This window comes from Nematolebias whitei, chromosome 9 (assembly GCF_014905685.2).
Source record: "Nematolebias whitei isolate Nwh7 chromosome 9, NemWhi1, whole genome shotgun sequence".
NCBI classification, from domain to species: Eukaryota; Metazoa; Chordata; class Actinopteri; order Cyprinodontiformes; family Rivulidae; genus Nematolebias; species Nematolebias whitei.
This window is the reverse complement of record NC_056506.1, coordinates 19400734-19421101: the sequence shown is the minus strand read 5'-3', so window position 1 is coordinate 19421101 and position 20368 is coordinate 19400734. Positions and strand designations below refer to the sequence as shown.

The 20368-nt window shown below is 41.2% G+C and overlaps 1 protein-coding gene across 1 annotated transcript in view; it reads left to right on the top strand.

The window, feature by feature from the left end:
- Window positions 1-279: 279 nt before the first annotated feature.
- The window catches only part of carmil3 (capping protein regulator and myosin 1 linker 3), a 177632-nt gene continuing 157543 nt past the window's right edge, over window positions 280-20368 (top strand). The window contains 1 exon segment of the mRNA XM_037682030.1: window positions 280-411. Coding sequence (XP_037537958.1) covers window positions 280-411 — 132 coding nt within the window.

The following is a 20368-nucleotide window of genomic DNA, read 5'->3' as shown; positions in this document are numbered from 1 at the left end:
TCCAGATGTTTGCTTCAGTTAAGAAGTGATTTTATGTGTAAATGAGCCGTTACTGCCAGTCCAGGCAGATGGAAACTAAAGCCTCGTGATGTGCTCGTATGTATCACATTCTCTAATGAGCTCAAATTTCAGAAACTGGAGAGAAAACTGATGATCCCTGAAGTTTCTCTTCATTTGTTGATGTTTTTATGCTCATTTCCCCCCAGATCATCTTGTATGGATATCCACCCTAAAAGCTTTCTGCCGTGTCTTCAGTTGCTCTAAAGGCAGATCTGTTTAATGAACTCCCATGTTTCTCTCTATGCTTTCTTCCCAGAGAGCATCAGGAAGGTGCTGGACAAACAGGCCATTAAGTTTGTGCGAGCCATCAAGCAGGAGACCAGGAGCGGCAAATCTGAGGACCGGATTCTGGTGAGGGCTGCTGATTCCTCCGCTCCCCCTCCAGGTCCACCAGTTCGGAGTACCCCCAGGTCTCTTGGGAACAATTCTGGTGCTTAAAGTGAAAATGGTGTGGGAGACCAAGTGGCTCTGTCATGGTTAGCGGCTGAAATGGAGCTCGGGGGAAAGAAGTTGCAGCAAATTGAAAGCGTCATAAGAAGTCACAGATTACGCTTTCTAGGGCTCGCAGCAGACGTGCTGTAAATCAGGCTTAGACAGAAGCCGAGCGGACACCATGCCACAGCCCGCTGAGTCCACCCTCACAGTTTATTAGATGTGGCAGGATGGCCTTAATGCTACAGGCAGCAGTGTGTGTGTGTGTGTGTGTGTGTGTGGGGGGGGGGGGGGGGTTTCGTGTCCATACACAACACGTTGTGTTTTATCAGTGATTAATTTGTGTTGGCGTGTGTCGATGGGCGGTTTGTGGGCTGAAGGAAACCAAGGCCGCCGCTGTTATTGAGAAACTGACAATTAGTGAGCGGTGACAGTGTCAGACACTGTGCCACCGTGCACAGGAGTCCGTGCACTTCCTCCCCTGAAGCCTGAAGTGGAGCCGATCAGAACTATTAATCAGTCCTCCTTTCAGTGTTTTCTGTTTCCATTTGTCCTCATCCCTACAACAATCTCCTCCTTTTTTATCATCTCTTTGTTTCCACGCTCCCTCCCACCTTATCTGTCCATCTCAATTATTCTCCTCCTTGTCATCACAACCCCCCCAACCCCCCAGTCGCCTTTCACTTTCTCCCCCTCTCCCCTCTCTGCCCTTCCCCTACTTCTTCAGTTTGACTGTAAAAGCGTACTAAGCTCCTCTTTCCATCAGAAGCAATTCAATTAGGCCTTTGCTTCGCAAGAGCCTTTTTTTTCATACCATCTAAACAGACGTTTGCTGCAACAGCTCCAAGTTCTTTCAAGGGAAAGGAGGAGGGGAGGGGCTGGATATAGATACATCTGCATTCATGCTAGTCAAGGTCTCCCTCTTTTTTGAAAAGGTACTCTTTTCACTCTAATGAATGTATTTGTCTAGCTGTACGGAGGGTAACAAGATGAACGTGTACAGATTGACTCTATCTGGGTTGTTGACAAAATCTTCCCACATTTGAAAAGGTCACGAGAAGATTTTACAGAGTTTAGGCTCAGTGGCTTCAGGAGGAGATGGAGATTTAGTTTATATTTCTCTGTCTTCATGCAGATGTTTCTGAGTGGGTCAAATCAGTGCAGCATCATTGTTTTTATCCTTTTTCTGTGTGGTTTGTTTGGTTTGTGGCACAATCTAAACGTCATCAATTTACTGCTATCAGAAATTTACATACACTCAATATGAATGTCTTTTTTTAATTATTAAATATTTATCATTTACAACTTAAGTTACACAATTTATGTTACATGTTAAGTTACAGTCTAAACCAGGGCTATTTAACTGGCAGCCCAGAGGCACAATCAGGTCCATGGGCGAGCTCACTTTGGCCTACCAATGGGTTCATATTTAAATAAAACTAGATTTTAAACCGTAAAACAAACTTACGTAATGACGATTGCTGGATGTCTGGCCCCTGAGCTCTTGGCTTTCAGTAAAGGTGCCCCCCTGAGCAATTTCGTTGAATAACTCTGGTCTAAACCCTCCTTCTTAAAGACTCCCAATTAAAGAAAACAACTGGTCCCATACAAAACTATATCTACTGTATTAATTTCATATGATTATACAGGGGCAGCACAGTGGCGCAACTGGTAGAGCTGCTGCCTCTCAGCGAGCAGGTCCCTGGTTCAAACCCCGGTCCAGGGGCCTTTCTGGGTGGAGTTTGCATGTTCTCTCCGTGCATGCGTGGGTTTTCTCCGGGTACTCCGGTTTCCTCCCACAGACCAAAAACATGCATGTTAGGCTGATTGGTAACTCTAAATTGTCCCTAGGTGTGAGTGAGAGAGTGAATGTTTGTTTGTCTCGTTTGTCTCTATGTGTCCCTGTGATGGACTTGCGACCCGTCCTGGGTGTACCCCGCCTCTCGCACAGTGATTGCTGGACATGGGCACCAGCGACCCCCGTGACCCAAAATGGAATAAACGGGTAAAGATAATGGATGGATGGATGATTATACAGGTATATCTAAAAAACATGGATGCCATGTTAATTATTTAAGCGCAGGGGAGGGGATTTGTAGAGTGATTGTACAAAATCCAACAAGAATTGGGTGAACACGTTTTGATTTGTTGTGGGCTTTCTCTGGCCTAACAAGAACAAATTATACAGGTGCCAATAAAGACATATAGATCAAGTCCCCCTTCAGCCATCTGCTTCTTAGATCCATTAACAAGTTTCTCACATCAGTCCAGCTGGACGTTTGACTACTTTTTTTTTCTTTTGACAGAATTTGTAGAGGTAATTTTTATTGGTGGGTTTCCTGGCATATGGCAATAAAGCAGAGCCCGCACATTTTCATTAGTGTTGAGGTTACAAAGATAAAGAGGATCCAACTGAGGTGAGTCAGGCAGGTGGTAAGGATGGACACCTCCATTAGGAGGTTTTCCAAGCATGTCCAATTGAGAGGAGACCCTGGGGAAGACTGAGGACATACTGGAGAGACTCTCTGGTGATGTCTCTCAGCTGGTCTGGAAACATTTTGGGGTCCTCCCAGAAGAGCTGGAAGAGGTGGCTGGACCTCCCTGCTCAAACTGCTGCCCCCCGAGACCTGAGTCCAGAACAAGATGGATAATGGATGGATGGATGGATGGATGGATGGTAAACGGACTGTACTTCTACAACACATTTATATTTAATCCAGATGCTCAAATCTCTTTACAACACACTCTGTGCCCTCACTTACCTCCAAACACACATTCATACAGCACTCTACATCACTACAAAGATCATCTGAATCTGTAGAGACTAATAAGAAATTTAGATCACATTCATACACTGATGGGACACATTAGAGGCAATGAGGGGTTCAGTGTCTTGCCCAGGGACACTTCAGCATGTGACTACTGGTGGAATGAAACCCCCAATTCTCCCATTGGAGGAAAACTGCGGTAACCACTCAGCCACAGCTGCCCCAAATGGATGAATGGATGGATGGATGAACTGATGGATGGATAGATGGATGGATGGATTGATGGATGGAGAGATGCATGGACTGATTGATGGATGGATGGATAAATGGATGAATTGATGGATGGATGTATGGATAAATGAATTAATTGATGGATGGATGGATGGATGGATGGATGGATGGATGGCTGGATTGATGGATGGATGGATTAATTGATAGATTGATGGATGGATGGATGATGGATGGATGGATTATAGATGAATTGATGAATGGATGGTTGGATGGATAAATTGATTAATTGATGGATGGCTTGCAAAGCTACACTTATGAATGAATAAGAAAGGCTACCATGGACAGGCTAACATTGTCCATGCAGGTTGATTTGTTGTCCACCTTCACCTACATCGTGCCCCCTCAGCTGACACTTTGTACCCACCTGCAGCCGTCCACCTCATTCATGAGTTAATTTAGTGGCTTACACTTTTAAAATGAAGATAGTCAGATTTGATTAAATCTTTGTTCTATTTAGAATCAGCCTGGTTTGGAGACCTGGACATTAGTCTCAGATGTTTTCTGTCAGAGAGATCTTCTTGCAGAATCAGAAAACAGCTCAGTCACTCTTGAGACTCGTTGGAGATGCCCACAACAAAACCCACATGGATTCAATTCGATTCTATGACTAATTTAAGAGCAAATATGTTGCACAAACCTTTGGTTCAAAAGTCAAGTGGCAGGACTGCATGTCTTTGCAACTCGCTCAAGGAAACTTTGAACCCCCTCAAGCCATTCTGGAGACTCCCTCTCAAATGCAGATGCTAGCTGTAGCTCAGTGAGATACCATGTCTAATGTTAGCCATCTTTATTCCTTCAGAAACCATTCCTGATGTGTTTGGATTCATCCTCCTGTTGAAACACCCAATTATGTCAAGGTTTTAATCATGTAGCTGTTTATTTGAGGTGAAATTAAAGACACTGGGGGTGGTCTTCCTCCATTCTTCCATACTTACTGTGGAATGCATCAATACCACATCATGAGAATACCACTGCCATGCCTGACAGTTGATAAAATGGAATGGTAAATGGACTGTACTTATATAGCACCTTTCTAACTTATCAAGATACTCAAAGCGCTTTACAACACAATCTGTGCTCTCATAGATCTCTACAAAGAATAATCAGTGCTTTATCACATTCATACACTGATGGGACACATGTCAGAGACAATGAGGCAATGTCTTGCCCAGGGACACTTCAGCATGTGACTGCTGGTAGAATCGAACACCCAACTCTTTCATTGGAGGACGACTGAGCTAACCACTCAGCCACAGCTGCCCCAAACATTGGTACACTGTTCTTAGGTTTGGCAGCTCAAGCCTTGAGTCCTACAATCATACTTTGTCTTTGTGGCTAAGTAGCTCAACCTTTGTCTTGTCTGACCATGAAACCTTCCTCCGGGAGGCGTTTGGCTTGTCCACGAGGACAGCTGCACATTTCAGTTGAGCGTGAAGGTGTCCCTTTTTGATCAGGGGCTTCTTTCGTTCTCTGTCTGTGGTGAAGCTATACTCTTCCAGCTATCTCTGGTTTAGGACAAGCTAATACTTTCTGGGTTCCTGTGTATTTCTGAACACCTTCACTTCTTTCATCTAAGGGTGATAGTTTGGCTCTTCTTCCAAACCTTGATGACATTTTAAAAACTGCACATTCGATTGTTTGAACTGATGATTTCAAACTCGGAAGTTGTTTTTAATTGACTCTAAAAGACTTTCCCAACTTTTAGATCTACATTTTCCCTTCACCTTCCCCAAGTTTTGATTATTGGACAGTCCAATAAGTTCTTTCATACAAAATATTTTTGAGCTGGTAAAAGGAATAAAACAAAAAACACTGCAGTCAATCAACAAGTCCTTGGACTTGCCAGATTAGAACATTTTTAAACATTCAGCAGGTTTTAGATTAATTTATGCATATTTTTGAGCATGTTTGCATAGTTTGAACCCGGTCTGAAAAAAAAAAAAAAATTAAACCTGACGTTATGACTTTCATGCCCATGATGGATGTATGTAAACTTCTGACACAACTGTTTATTTACCATCAGAGCTTTGGCCTACATTTTTGCTCCTTTTTCCCCTTCAGGACATTGTTTGTATCCAACTGTCTATATGTGTTGACTGTACCAGCCATCATTCCGTCTCACACACACACACACACACACACACACACACACACACACACCCCACCACATCTATACAAGTTGGTTTCCTCCAGCACCCATCTCAGACAGACTCTGGGAGGGTGCAACATGACATCCAAACAGCACCCAGGGCAATGTGTTGGGGAGCATCAGTGCTCTCATCTTTTTATTATACACACATGCACACGCACATGCAGTTGAACATGTGCTTCTATGCAGACCCTCACACATGGTGCAGTGCACACACACACACACACACACCATTATTAGATCGCTCTATTTGAAGATTAGAAACAACTCAAAAAACAAAGCATCTTCAAAGGCTGAAAAGAGGGGATGGGGGGGTAAAAGAGAGGGCTTCCCACTGGAGGAGGGTGAAGGGAGAATGAAGTGAAAGAATCTCTGCTGTATTGTGATGCTCCAGTTACTGATTTGGCTCTTCCACCACTTACTTTTCTTGATTGGTTGCTCAGTTTCCACCCCTGTTGACTCTGTGGTTTCTGTGCTCTTACCAACAACAGGACTATTACCGACTGAGAGCGCCACGGTTTGACATGCCCGGACACACTCGGGCGCTTATTCCTCCTTAGATTGGGCAGTTACCACGAAGGATCTGCCCATGAGGTTCCAGCAGATCGAACTGGAACTAAACGCCACCATATTTAAACTTCTGGTGGCTGTGGAGATGTGAGGGGTGTTTTACAGCAGGGTTGTCAGCTCTGATATCGGTGGTGGGTGTAAAATGGAACAATGTGTTATGGCCTTGAATTTTTAAATCCTTTGCTTTTGAATAAATCATGTATAAGAAAAAAAATCAAATTCTATATATCCAAAGAGCTCAACACAGATAAATCTCAGGCCTTTCCTCTGAAAGTTCTTCAGTGACTGAGTGCTTATCAAATGTAGAACGTGAACAAATCCTTTATATTTCACTGATAACATTTACAATTTAGTTTTATCTTCCACACAAAGTTTGTGTTTTCACTTGCAAAACTGCTTTTATCACTAAATCCATACTTTGAATGTTTTTAAATAGATTTCTTTTGAAAGGTCATGAACAATTAATATCTTACCTGCTGTAGGTAGCCCTTTGAATGACCTGAATTTGTAAAACAAAAAAAGTATAATACTGACTGCGTGACATGCTAACACTTGGGAGAAACTCTGATTCCTGCTGTCTTAAAACAGCTCCAGTCTAGGAATGTACGATATGGCATAAAATTCATATCACAATATGCATTGTGACGGGTGACGATAATGATATATATCACAATATGTTTTTGGTATAAAACTTGCAATAGGAATGAAAAAAAGCATAGGGTGTCCTTTTTCTATCATTTATTTTGAAAACTGCTATACCACAAAATAATCTCAATTAAGAAAATTCCACTACTAGGTCCAGAGAGTTTTTAACTAATAAACAAATCAAATTTTAGGTAGTGGTTGAACGACTACATAATTTTTAAACTCGACATTAACGTAATAAAACTTGAGTAGACCCCGAGTAGTTAATGACGCCATAGGATCTCAAGATGCAAAAAATATATAAATAAATAAAACCGCAAAAAAACGTCATTTATTATTTACAAAAAAAAAAGGACCAACACAACATTGGGAGCATATATTATGCTCCTACCATTTATCATACTGCAAATAAGTCACAGGAAAACCAAAACTATTAGTTTTTATTATTAAGCTGCAAAATTGAAAGAAATGTGCAGCACATAAAAAAACGAAACTTCAAAACAGTGGGGCAGACGACCACCGCATTAGGTTTAGTTTTAAAGATTAATATGTTTATAGTTTTTTTTTTTAAATAGGTTTAGTGATGCAGCACGGTGGCGCAACTGGTAGAGATGCTGCCTCTCAGCGAGCTGGTCCCTGGTTCAAATCCCGGTCCGGGGGCCTTTCTGGGTGGAGTTTGCATGTTCTCTCCGTGCATGCGTGGGTTTTCTCCGGGTACTCCGGTTTCCTCCCACAGTCCAAAAACATGCATGTTAGGCTGATTGGTAACTCTAAATTGTCCCTAGTTGTGAGTGAGAGAGTGAATGGTTGTTTGTCTCGTTTGTCTCTATGTGGCCCTGTGATGGACTTGCGACCCGTCCAGGGTGTACCCCGCCCCTCGCACAGTGATTGCTGGACATGGGCACCGGCGACCCCCGTGACCCAAAATGGAATAAACGGGTAAAGAAAATGGATGGATGGATGGATGGAGGTTTAGTGATGAACATTTTTTGCTTTTTGTTTGTGAAACAAGGTCAAAGGAAGCTGGTTCTGGTTCGGTCGATGGAACCCGGTTTTACACCATATTCTGTGACCTGCAACAGTGCATACAACACCGCCCCCTATGGTCACAATATACAGTGGTCACAGAATATGGTGTAACACCGGTTCGCAACGAGCTCCAAACAGGAAGTTGAGTCATTTTCTGTTTCCTGTTTCCAATTGAAGAAGTGTGCTGTGAAAGTTAGTGGTCAAGACGGTACTACAACGAGTTATCATGGAAAAATGAGCATCCGTCCGCATGGAGGAATCCATTTAGTAGTTTCTACTAGCTAGCCCGCACTAGGTGCAGATCACGTGACACGTGACGCATTGACGTAACTGTGACGTAATGACAACACTACGAATACTCAATATGAAATTTATAAACTCGATAGATGGCCTAGGATTCGATGTGTAGATTACTCGAGTAGTCTGTTAAAGCCCTAATATTAGGCTTCTTTCTTGTAGTGCAAAATATATCACATGTAGTTGTAGCCATATGTTTTAAACTAAAGAATATGATGTTAACTCGTAACAGTTTCCAGTATTCTCACTTAAGAAATGAAAAGCAACAGAGCAGCATTTTACACTGAAAACACTTCACCCTCCAACCCTCTAGTGGGGGTCTCCTTCCGCTTTAAGAAGAGCTGGCACAAAATGGCGACCAGTTTCCTCTGTGGCTTTGACCAGAGGGTCTCGCAGTAAAATCACGCAACACAGCGTTCTTTTCACAGATCAGAGAGCAGGTTTCTCTAAAGCTGACCAACGCTTTAACTTTTGACGGGGAAAAAAACAAACTTTTGATGGAACACCGTTTTGCGCATGCGTCCGAATATGGCAACACTACGGCAAGCCGGCTGTAGTTAGCTTGTAGCTTCGCTACTTAGCTCTCGAAGAAAATACTTTAACACCACCTACGCACAGTTTTCAACTAAAAAAAAAGTAATTATTAAATCTGACAACTGATTTTACATCAGCCACAGCATTACTGCGGTTAGCCGGTAGAATACAGATCTCTATCAAAGGCTAAATGTCTATCATTTCTACCGTGTACCGTATATATCGCACATTCCTACTCCAGTCTAAACGTCCATTTTCGTTAGAAATATTAAAAAATTATTGACTGACTAGCTATAGCTAGCTGCTTCTGCTATTTGCGCTCGCAAATGATTACGTAATTGTATGTATATAATGGTGCAATGCTAATTTGACAGTGTTGTTCTTTGTCCCACTCAGACTAACTCTGAGCTCATGTTTCACTAAACCGAGGTCGTTCAAAGAGCTATCTACAGCAGGTAAAATATTGATAATTCACCACCTTTCCGTAGGATACCACTTCAAAATGGTTGGATTATCACTTTTAAAAGCATTATTTGGTAAATTTATTCCTAATAAATATGACAGGCTTTGGAAAAACCTTTAAATGTTGTTAAGCTGTTAATTTATATATTTTTTTAATTAAACTAGATCTTGTGCTTACAGTGAATGATTGGATCGAAATATTCTGGAATCTAAAGCATCTTTAACAAATCTTAGAACAATCTTTTTATTCTGCCATGCAGCTTAAAGTGTCTACTTTTTGTTTGTTTATCTGGTTTATCAATTCAGATTATTTAATTCCCCATATTCAGCTCGAGGTTGCTTTCTGCTCTCAGTTCAGTTTGCAGAAATCGTACTTTTTGTTGAAGATCATGCAGTATTTGTGCCAGATCCAGTCTAGTGTAGGTGGAACACTCAGTTGGAGCCCAGAGGCATTGAAGTGTCTCCACAGTGATTTTTTTCTTTGTTTCATGTCTATAGAGCTGAAAATGTCAACAGATTCTTCTTTCATTAAAACAACAAACTTTAAATAGCAAGCCTTTTTACACATTACCTCTAAAGATGAGTGTTTTTCAGAGCTGAGGTCATAAAAACCCCTCAGCTCTACCCATTAGTCCAATGTGCATTATGAAAGGTGCTTTGCAAAGAAAAGAAGCATAAGATATTAAAAAGAAAACTGAAGTATGGTTGCCTTGTTTGTAGAAATAATCTGCATTTTGTCCAGTTTAACACTGTCCCCTCTGATGTTTCTCTACATGCAGCTTAAATAACTTTAAAGGTAACTTTGACATCATTTGACAAGTTGGTAAGCAAAGACAGAAAGCTGGTTCATCCCTTTAGTTTAGGTTTCTTTTTAACAAATAAAAATTTCAGACGTTCAGTGGCTTGACCATCCATTATCTTTGCACACTTCTTGCTTTCTGGGTGCCCATGTCCAACAGAGAAACAGGGCGCACCCTTGACAAGTCACAAGTCCATCTCAGATCCCTGTGGGGGACTTGCAATCTGTCCAGGACAGCTGGACATGGACACCAGTGACCTCTGCGACCCAGAAAGGAAGAAATGGGAAGATAATGGATGGATGGAAGGAAGTAGCTTGACAAACCAAAACACTTCAAAACTTCAAATAATTCAATGCAGGCTAAGCAACCTTCAGAAGTATTCCTCAACAACAAAAATACAAGTCTTAAGACTTTACAAATGCTTTCCAACATGGCACAAGCATAAACAGAGAGCTGTCGAATGAATAAACTGATTTTGATGTGCTGGCTCAGGATGTACATTACAAGAACAATGTTAGCATGTTGGGAGGAACAAAAGAGCTACAGCCACCTAGCTGTAAAACAAGAAAAGACAAGTGCCAAGAGTCTCCATCCAAGGCCGCACCGAACTCCTCCCACATCCGAGCTTTTGCCTCAGCAACAGTCATGGCTGAAGCTTGCTTGGCTCACCAATACCTGTCGGCGTCAACAAGGCCCGATAAAACTCCTTCTTCAGCTTGATGGCTACCCTCTCCACCATGGATGTCAACCACCATGGGTCTAGTTGTCTTTTTTACATCTGTGAGATTTTAATGAGATTAAGGTTTACTTCTTAAAATAATCATCCTGAGCTATATCGTTCTCCAGGGTTGTAAAATGTTGAGCTCAGGCCTCATGGTGCCAAATGACACATTTAACAAGTAGTATTTGTCCTCCTTACAACTCTCTGTCTGTCTGTGGGTGTTTCTGATTGACATATCAGTAACACGTAAGAATAAATCAGTGCCCAACGTATGAATGTTTTAAGTGAAATGGTCTTTCTCACTATGGATTTGTATTTTGATACAAAGCTTTATTTTATATTGCTTCAAGTTTTGTTCAGTAAGATTATATTGACTTAACTGTAAGACACAGAGAGGACCAGATTAAATTATGTTCTGAACTAAGTAAATTTCAAAGCTATCTTTTTTTTTTCATGACTGTAGCAACACACCCTTTCTTCTTCAGGCTAATCAAATTGATCTTCAAATGCCAACAAGATTAACAACTTGAGCTCTTTATTTGAATAAAAGTAGCATGAAGGATTTTAATGATGTCGCTGAAACACTGGATGCTAAGGATTATTGTGCTGTACTTTTCTTAGACCTGTCTAAAACTTTTGACACTGTGGATCATAATATTTTATGTCATAAACTCTCAGAAATTGGTTTCTCAGATCACACCATTGGTTGGTTCTCTAACTATCTCACAGATCGGACACAATGTGTTCAACATAATGGTACTTCTTCCAGTTATTTATTGGTTAACAATGGTGTACCTCAAGTCTCAGTCTTAGGTCCCACCCTCTTCACAATCTACATAGGTAATGTAGGTCAGAGCATCCCTGATGCATCCTTACGTTTCTACGCTGACGAGTTACAGTTGTTTATTGTCGAGCTAAAACAGTTGCTAAGACTTTCCAGTTTTTGCAATCCACTTTTGACATCATCCAGTCAGATTTGTTCCATCTCAAACTTGTCTTGAACGCAGACAAAACCAAAAGGATGTTGTTTTCAAACAGGAAGTCGGTCCCAGCAGTTCTTCTTTCCATTTTATCTTTGAATGGTGCTCCTATTTAGTTTGTCTATTCCTACAAATATTTGGGTATCTTGGTCGACTCGCATCTCTCTTTTAAGCCCCATGTGGAAAACTTGGTAAAGACACTGAAAGTTAAAATGGGTTTCTTTTTCAGAAACAGATCCTGTCTAACTCTGAATGCTAGGAAACACCTTGTATCTGTGACTTTTCTTCCCTCCATTGATTATGGTGATATTATTTACATGAATGCTCCTACAAGAACCCTGCAGATGTTGGATGCTGTCTATCATGGTGCACTAAGATTCTTAACTGGCTGTAACTACAGTACCCATCACTGCACCTTGTATTCACTGGTTAACTGAACATCGTTAACTTCACGTAGACTCTCTCACTGGTACATTTTCACCTTTAAATCATGTCTTGGTCTGCTGCCTTCATACATCTCCTCCTACATGTCTCTGCGTGAGTGCAGCTACAGCGTGCACTCTCAGGACATTATTACCTGCAGTGTTCCCTCAATGAGGACTGAACTAGACAGAAGGGCCTTCTCCTACTCTGCTTCTGTTTCCTTGAATATCTTGCAAAAAGATTTGAAGGTTGAAGGTTGAATGAAATGAACGTTGTAGTAAAATGTGATCTCTTAGTGTTCTGAATATGTGAACAGGATAACTGTCAGCTACTACAACCCCATTTTAGTTCTCAGTATCTGTGAATCTGAATGATGTGGGGTTTTTTTTGTTAAGGTTTATTAGCTGTGAAGACCATCTTAAATTAGGTCAAAGATCCAGTGGTAACTTTCTGAGAGTTTTGTGAATGTTACGATTCTGCTGTTTAGTAGAACCCATGTGCAGGCAGAACTTACAGATCTCAGGATTTAAAGAAGAATCTATATATATTTAATAAAGAAAAAACACAAACGCTGACTTGCAGCAAACTTACATACTCTCAGGGATGAAAGGGAGGAAGACAGAAGCATAACCCCATACAAGACATAATGCCCTGACAATGAGGAACACTCGACTTATATACAGAAACTAACGAACAGACAATAACAAACACCTGGGGAAGGACAACAGGTGGTGGAGACAGGAGGTGATTACATGAGGGAGAAACACTGAGGAGAGCAGGACAGAAGACACAAAAATATGCAAACACAGAGATTCTCTCGAGATATTTTGAGTTCACAAGATCTTTTGCTAACAAGCAGAATGGCAAACACACAGATACAAGGTTGTGTAACTTATTTTCCCATCTTTTGAGATCTTTTTACATTTTTTGGTGTTTCACTTGTGAGTTTTATCCCCTCATGTATCACCTCCTGCTCCTCTCGCTCTCACCTGATCTTCATCTTCTCTCGGGTGTTTGTCACTTCTTCTTCGTTGGTGTTATATTCAGTCTCTTGTCTTCAGCTCCTCATCCTGGCATTGAGCTGGAAGCCACTCGTTTGTTCCCTCTGTGTATTCCAATGTACGGTTTCTTTGTGAGTATTTTGCTGCCTTGTTAGCTTATACATATATATATATATATATATATATATATATGTATAAATCCCTATATATACTCTTGCAATATTCCAAACAATGTTTCTAAATGCTCTAAATGAGCACAGAATGTCATGATTTCCCTCTCTCTGCCTTGTCTGCTCTTTGCCAGCTGCAAGTGCTCTTGGCCACGCCCCCTTCTCCGCTCTGCATGGAGATCAGCTGATCAGCTGCAGCAGGAAGCTTATCCTGCAGTATGGGCTGCACAAATGTGCAGTAGGTGAAAAATAATTTAAAATTATTTATTTTAAATAAAAATTCCATGCCGATCGTGCGGCTCATCCATCAATCAGCCAGTTGTGTGTCATGTTCGATCTTATTTTGAAAAAACGTGATAGAGCGAGTCCGCGATAAACGAACTGTGAAGTAGCGAGGGACTATTGTAAATTAGTTTTTTTATTTTACTTCCTGATACTTTATGTGTCTGTCTGGACCCAGGGTTCAAAACAGTACAAACATGATACAGATGTTAGAAGGTTATGTCTGTACTCTGAGAAATTATGTTAAAAAAATTCTTCTGACAAATAAAACAGGACCAACTCACTCATCCTCCAGCCTTCATCACCTCACCTCGGTGACATCTGATGCTGCGTTTTCAGCAGGATGTGCTATTGATAATTAATATTTTTATCATCACTGGATTAATATAGTTTAAAGGTTTATCAGGATCTGAACAACATATTTCATCTTGTGTTTTTGTTTATGTCGTAACTGAACTGCTAAATAACCAAACCAGGTTCTGTTTGCTGCGATTCATTGCAGCTGGTTCTGGAGCTTTCAGTCATCGTACCCAGTGGACCTGCCCTCCGTCTCAGAGCAGAAAACACACTTCATTCTTTCAAAAGCATCCATTTTCTGTAGTAAACTCAGAAAACTCATTTACAGAAGCAGATCCTTATTTTCCTCCATTATCAGCTGAGGAGAGCTTCACAGCAGCAGCCATCGTCGGGACAAAAATTCAATTAAATTCAATTCAGCTTATTTCTATAGCTGCACGTCACAACAGAAGTCATCTCAGGGCACTTGAATCTTCACCTCATCATCTCCCATTCTGAGCAAGCACAAAGGAGACAGTGGAAAGGAAAAACTTCCTTTTAACTGGAAGAAACCTCCAGCAGAACCAGGCACAGGACGAGCGTTCATCTGCTTCAACCGGCTGGATTTGAGACGAACAGGAAGGAGAAACAAACACAGAATGACAGGTCCAGGTGTACTTTCTATAGGAGGAAAGATGAAAAACATGTTAAAATAGAAATAATTACAAATACAAACAGGAAGAGTAGAGCAAACAAATAGAGCAGCACAGTGAGGAAATGTGGTCATTTTGCCCCCCAGCAGTCTAAGCCTATAGCAGCATAACTGAGGGATAGCTCTGGCAACCCAAGCCAACCCTAACTATAGGATTTATCAAAACGGTAAAGACTTAAGTTCAGTCTTAAAACTGGACAATGTGTCAGCCTCATGAACAGAAACTGGAAGTTGGTTCCACAAGAGAGGAGCCTGAGAAATGAAAGATCTTCCTCCCATTCTGCTTTTTGAAACTTTAGGAACCACAAGTAAACCTGCAGTCTGAGAGCAATGTCCTCTGTTAGGAAAATATGGAACAATATTCAAATACAAGAAAAGGCTGTTTGTGTCTGGATTCCTTCAGTCCTGTGACCTTTGAGCTGTTGGTAAAGAACATGTTTTTGATGCTACATTAATCAGCTGTGATAGTAAACAAAGGCAGCAACGAGTTGCCCTCACAGACTTACATAATTTATGATGGTGAAACTGAGCCGGTGTTGGCGCTCCAAGAGGATGCAGAGTACAAAGAAGTGAAGAAGCACAGGCGGCCCGGGCTCGAGGCTGAATCCTGCGTTCTGTCAGCCTCTTTCAGACACATAATAAGCTCGGTGTAAAGGCAGACATGATGACAGCACCAACCGTGGACTTCCTTTCATGTCTGTTTTCCTCCGCTACTGTCAGAATGCAGTTATTTTCTGTGCACGTATCTTGATCCTCCATCCCGTGTAGCTTGGTGAGGTTCTGTGCTGTAATTAAGACCGAGCTCTCTCTTTCTGATTATCATAACACATGTTGGTAGCCTTCGGCTGAGAGGCTGTGAAGTGTGACTGCTGACCTTCTCTTTTCTCCCCTGCGAGGGAGAGAAAGTGTGAATGAGTGTGAGCATGGACTGTCGAGGCTGAAAGGCGACTCGGGGTATTTTTGGCTCGTCTGTATCTCTGCATCCAGTTCAGCTGCTGTCTCTCTGCTGGCCTTATTGTCTGATTGTCCCTTTAACCAGTGCTTCCTCTGTCCTCATGTGGTTGACCTCACTCACTGCATTTCATTTGTGGCACTACATCCTCGTATTGGGACAGTTTTCTTCGTTTTTTTTCATTTAGCCTTTATTTATCCAGGTTAGTCTCATTGAGCCACGAGAACTCATTTTCAAGAGAGACCTGTTTTGGCTTGTTTAACAAAACTATGCCATTTTTTTGTTGTCCAGCCACTTTTGTTCCTCTGTCAGAAGATAAAGGCCAATGATAGTTTTTTTGTCCTCCATTGCAAAGAGGGGGAATTATCCATCTGTCCATCCATGCATGTTGTGAGCCTTAAAAAATCTACCATTTTGGTGTGTGTGCCTGCATCTTTGTGTAAAAGAGGTCACTGTCAAAAATTGGATTGTGACGTCAAAATCCAAGATGGCCACCACCACACAGTGCATCCAGACTGTATTAAATTAATCTTTCTTCGCAGTTCTACACACAGTGCCCCATTATGACAATGTAAAAAAATATTATTTTGAGATTTTAGCTGTAACGATTGCAGCTATACCCAGATACAAGGACCGAGAACAGATACCAAGACTCCAAAATGTATTTACAGAGTTTATTTACAAGGTGATAAATCTCTCAAAGAGCCAGGGAGAGAGCTGGAACCCTGAAGAGCAAGGAGATGGTTAATGATCTGTTGGCAGGGGTGATAATGTTGTTGCTGATCTTGCTTATGGTAGCGGTAGGAGTCAGTAGTGGGGAGAGCTGACCCAAATGGTTCCAGGCAAAAAAGGTGTATGTTTGAACAATGGCAGGAGGCAGGCAAGTGGTAGGAAGGCGTGGCGGCAGCTGAGGAGGCACAGGAGAGCTCCAGGTCCACAGAGGAGATCCAGGGGACAGGGGAACATCAGGGATTATTTACTTGATGCATAGAGAAATGCAAAGTTGTTAATATTCAGTTTAACTCATGAGTTAAAGGCTTGAACAGAACTGTCATTGGCAGGTAATGCTCCAGTGCTGACTGGATGATCTCTGCAACCTTTTGTGCTCCTCTTGCTCATCAAGCTGATGATCCACAGGTGCTGCTGATTAGAGTTAGTGGCTGCAGGGAGCAAACAGAGAACTCCCACATATAACAAATTTATTAAAAGTAGAAAACTAAGAAATCACATTTAATGTATGTAAGTAGAGGGCAGCACGGTGGCACAACTGGTAGAGCTGCTGCCTCTCAGTGAGCAGGTCTTTGGTTCAAACCCCGGTCCAGGGGCCTTTCTGGGTGGAGTTTGCATGTTCTCTCCGTGCATGCGTGGGTTTTCTCCGGGTACTCCGGTTTCCTCCCACAGACCAAAAACATGCATGTTAGGCTGATTGGTAACTCTAAATTGTCCCTAGGTGTGAGTGAGAGAGTGAATGGTTGTTTGTCTCGTTTGTCTCTGTGTGTCCCTGTGATGGACTTGCGACCCGTCCAGGGTGTACCCCGCCCCTCGCACAGTGATTGCTGGACATGGGCACCGGCGACCCCCGTGACCCAAAATGGAACAAGCGGGTAAAGAAAATGGATGGATGTAAGTATTAACAGTCTTTACCATGAAGCTCAAATTGAGCTCAGATGGATCCTGTTTCCACTGATCATTTTGAGATGTTTCTACAACTTACATGGAGTTCATTTAAAGTTCATTTGTGATCAATTCAGTTGATTAGACTTGATTTGGAAACACGCACCTGTCTATAGAAGGTCTAACAGCTGACAGTGCACGTTAGAGCACAAGCACCAAGCTTGAAGTCAAAGGAACTGTCTGTAGACTCAGAGACAGGATTGTGTTGAAGCACAAATCTGGAGAAGGATACAGAAACATTTCTGCTGCTCTGAAGGTCAATATTGTAATCAAATTTGGTATTTGTTGAAAGTCATGGAGCGCTTTTCATTGCATGAGACCTTTGCTTAAAACTTTAGTATTAAATGTTGAAGTCAACTTTGTTAGTTAGCAAAATATCTCTTGAACGACTGGACAAATTTTAGTGAAACTTTCTGGATGTTCATCTTTTTTTTTTAATTCAACCTTTATTTATTTATACAGGTGAATCCCAGTGAGCCTCGAGGACTCATTTACAAGAGAGACCTGATTTTAACAAAGAATGATGACAACAGCAACAACAATAAACATTTATAAAAGAGGCGTACAGATTTTTTAGTTTTGTACAAATTAAAATAAGATGGCAAAAACAGCAAAAACAGCTAGATTCTAAGGCGAAGGTAGAAAACTAAAAACAGGAACATGTCTGCATTGGTCCCTGCCAGGAGTCCAACAGATTCTTAAAGCCACAGAGTGAGGTCAAGGTCGAGAGCTTCAAATCTTTTTGTAAGATATTCCAGGAAACAGGAGCAGAGTAGGAGAAGGACCTTTTATCTAGTTCAGTCCGCACTAAGTGTAAGTGTCACTGAAACAACATCAACGTCCATACCCAAAGGACAATAATGTCACTGAAATGATTTATGCATTAAAAAAAATGTTTTCAGTAGTTAAAATATTTTGGTTTTAATTTGTTTGGCTCACACTTTGAAAACATTATTTTTGCATAAGATGCATTTATTCTGTTGTCAAGGACTATTTTTTGGTTGTACTGTTATTGCGAGATTTGTGTGAACGGAAGAGAGTGGCGAGATCTTTTGTGCTCGACACGCACACATTTACCTGAAGCTACATGCAGTTACCTGAGGACATGAGAGGCGTGCAACAGCCTCGATAGTTCACTAACTGTAAAGGTATTTATAACTGTTGTAATACATTGTACATCTGTCAGTTATGGTGTTCTGATGTTTTATATGTTTATTTAGAATGCACAAGATGAGAAACATTCGCTTCTTTAATGACGAGCGGCCGTGAGGTATTTCTTTGTTAAAGCATGTTTTACTCATCGCTCAGTACTGTACCTGAAGTCTTTTGTTTTACTTCTGTACTTTCCGTCTTATTTCTGTAATTTTCACGACATTCATTAAAGTGCTTGTTTGAAATAAAGAAGCCGTGCCCGTGTGTCGTCATTGGGAATTTACATATAATTTATATATATATATATATATATATATATATATATATATATATATATATTTATATATATATACATATGTACTTTGTATATATATGTATGTATATACAGTGCCTTGCGAAAGTATTTGGCCCCCTTGAACTTTTCAACCTTTTGCAACATTTCAGGCTTCAAACATAAAGATATACAATTTTAATATTTTGTGAAGAATCAACAACAAGTGGGACACAATCGTGAAGTGGAATGAAATTTATTGGATGTGTCAAACTTTTTTAACAAATAAAAAACTGAAAAGTGGGGCGTGCAATATTATTCAGCCCCCTTCCGTTAATACTTTGTAGCGTCGCCTTTTGCTGCAATTCCAGCTGCAAGTCTCTTGGGGTTTGTCTCTATCAGTTTTGAACATGGAGACACTGAAATTCTGCCCATTCTTCCTGCAAAACAGCTCGAGCTCAGTGAGGTTGGATGGAGAGCGTTTGTGAACAGCAGTCTTCAGCTCTTTCCACAGATTCTCGATTGGATTCAGGTCTGGACTTTGACTTGGCCATTCCAACACCTGGATATGTTTATTTGTGAACCATTCCATTGTAGATTTGGCTTTATGTTTTGGATCATTGTCTTGTTGGAAGATAAATCTCCGTCTCAGTCTCAGGTCTCTTGCAGACTCAAACAGGTTTTCTTCCAGAGTGGTCCTGTATTTGGCCCCATCCATCTTCCCATCAATTCTGACCATCTTCCCTGTCCCTGCTGATGAAAAGCAGGCCCAAACCATGATGCCGCCACCACAATGTTTGACAGTGGGGATGGTGTGTTCAGGGTGATGAGCTGTGTTGCTTTTACGCCAAACGTATCATTTTGCATTGTGGTCAAACAGTTCGATTTTGGTTTCATGTGACCAGAGCACCTTCTTCCTCATGTTTGGTGTCTCCCAGGTGCTTGTGTCAAACTTTAAACAACACTTTTTATGGATATCTTTGAGAAATGTCTTTCTTCTTGCCACTCTTTCATAAAGGCCAGATTTGTGCCGTGTACGACTGATTGTTGTCCTATGGACAGACTCTCCCACCTCAGCTGTAGATCTCTGCAGTTCATCCAGAGTGATCATGGGCCTCTTGGCTGCATCTCTGATCAGTCTTCTCCTTGTTCCAGATGAAAGTTTAGAGGGACGGCCGGGTCTTGGTAGATTTGAAGTGGTCCGATACTCCTTCCATTTCAATATGATTGCTTGCACAGTGCTCCTTGGGATGTTTAAAGGTTGGGAAATGTTTTTGTATCCAAATCCGGCTTTAAACTTCTCCACAACAGTATCTCGGACCTGCCTGCTGTGTTCCTTGGTCTTCATGATGCTCTCTGCACTTTGAACAAAACCCTGAGACTATCACAGAGCAGGTGCAATTATACAGAGACTTGATTACACACACAGGTGGATTATATTTATCAACATCAGTCATTTGGGACAACATTGGATCATTCATAGATCCTCACTGAACTTCTGGAGTGAGTTTGCTGCACTGAAAGTAAAGGGGCCGAATAATATTGCACACCCCACTTTTCAGTTTTTTATTTGTTAAAAAAGTTTGGCACATCCAATAAATTTCATTCCACTTTACGATTGTGTCCCACTTCTTGTTGATTCTTCACAAAAAAAACATTTTTATATCTTTATGTTTGAAGCATGAAATGTGGCAAAAGGTTGAAAAGTTCAAGGGGG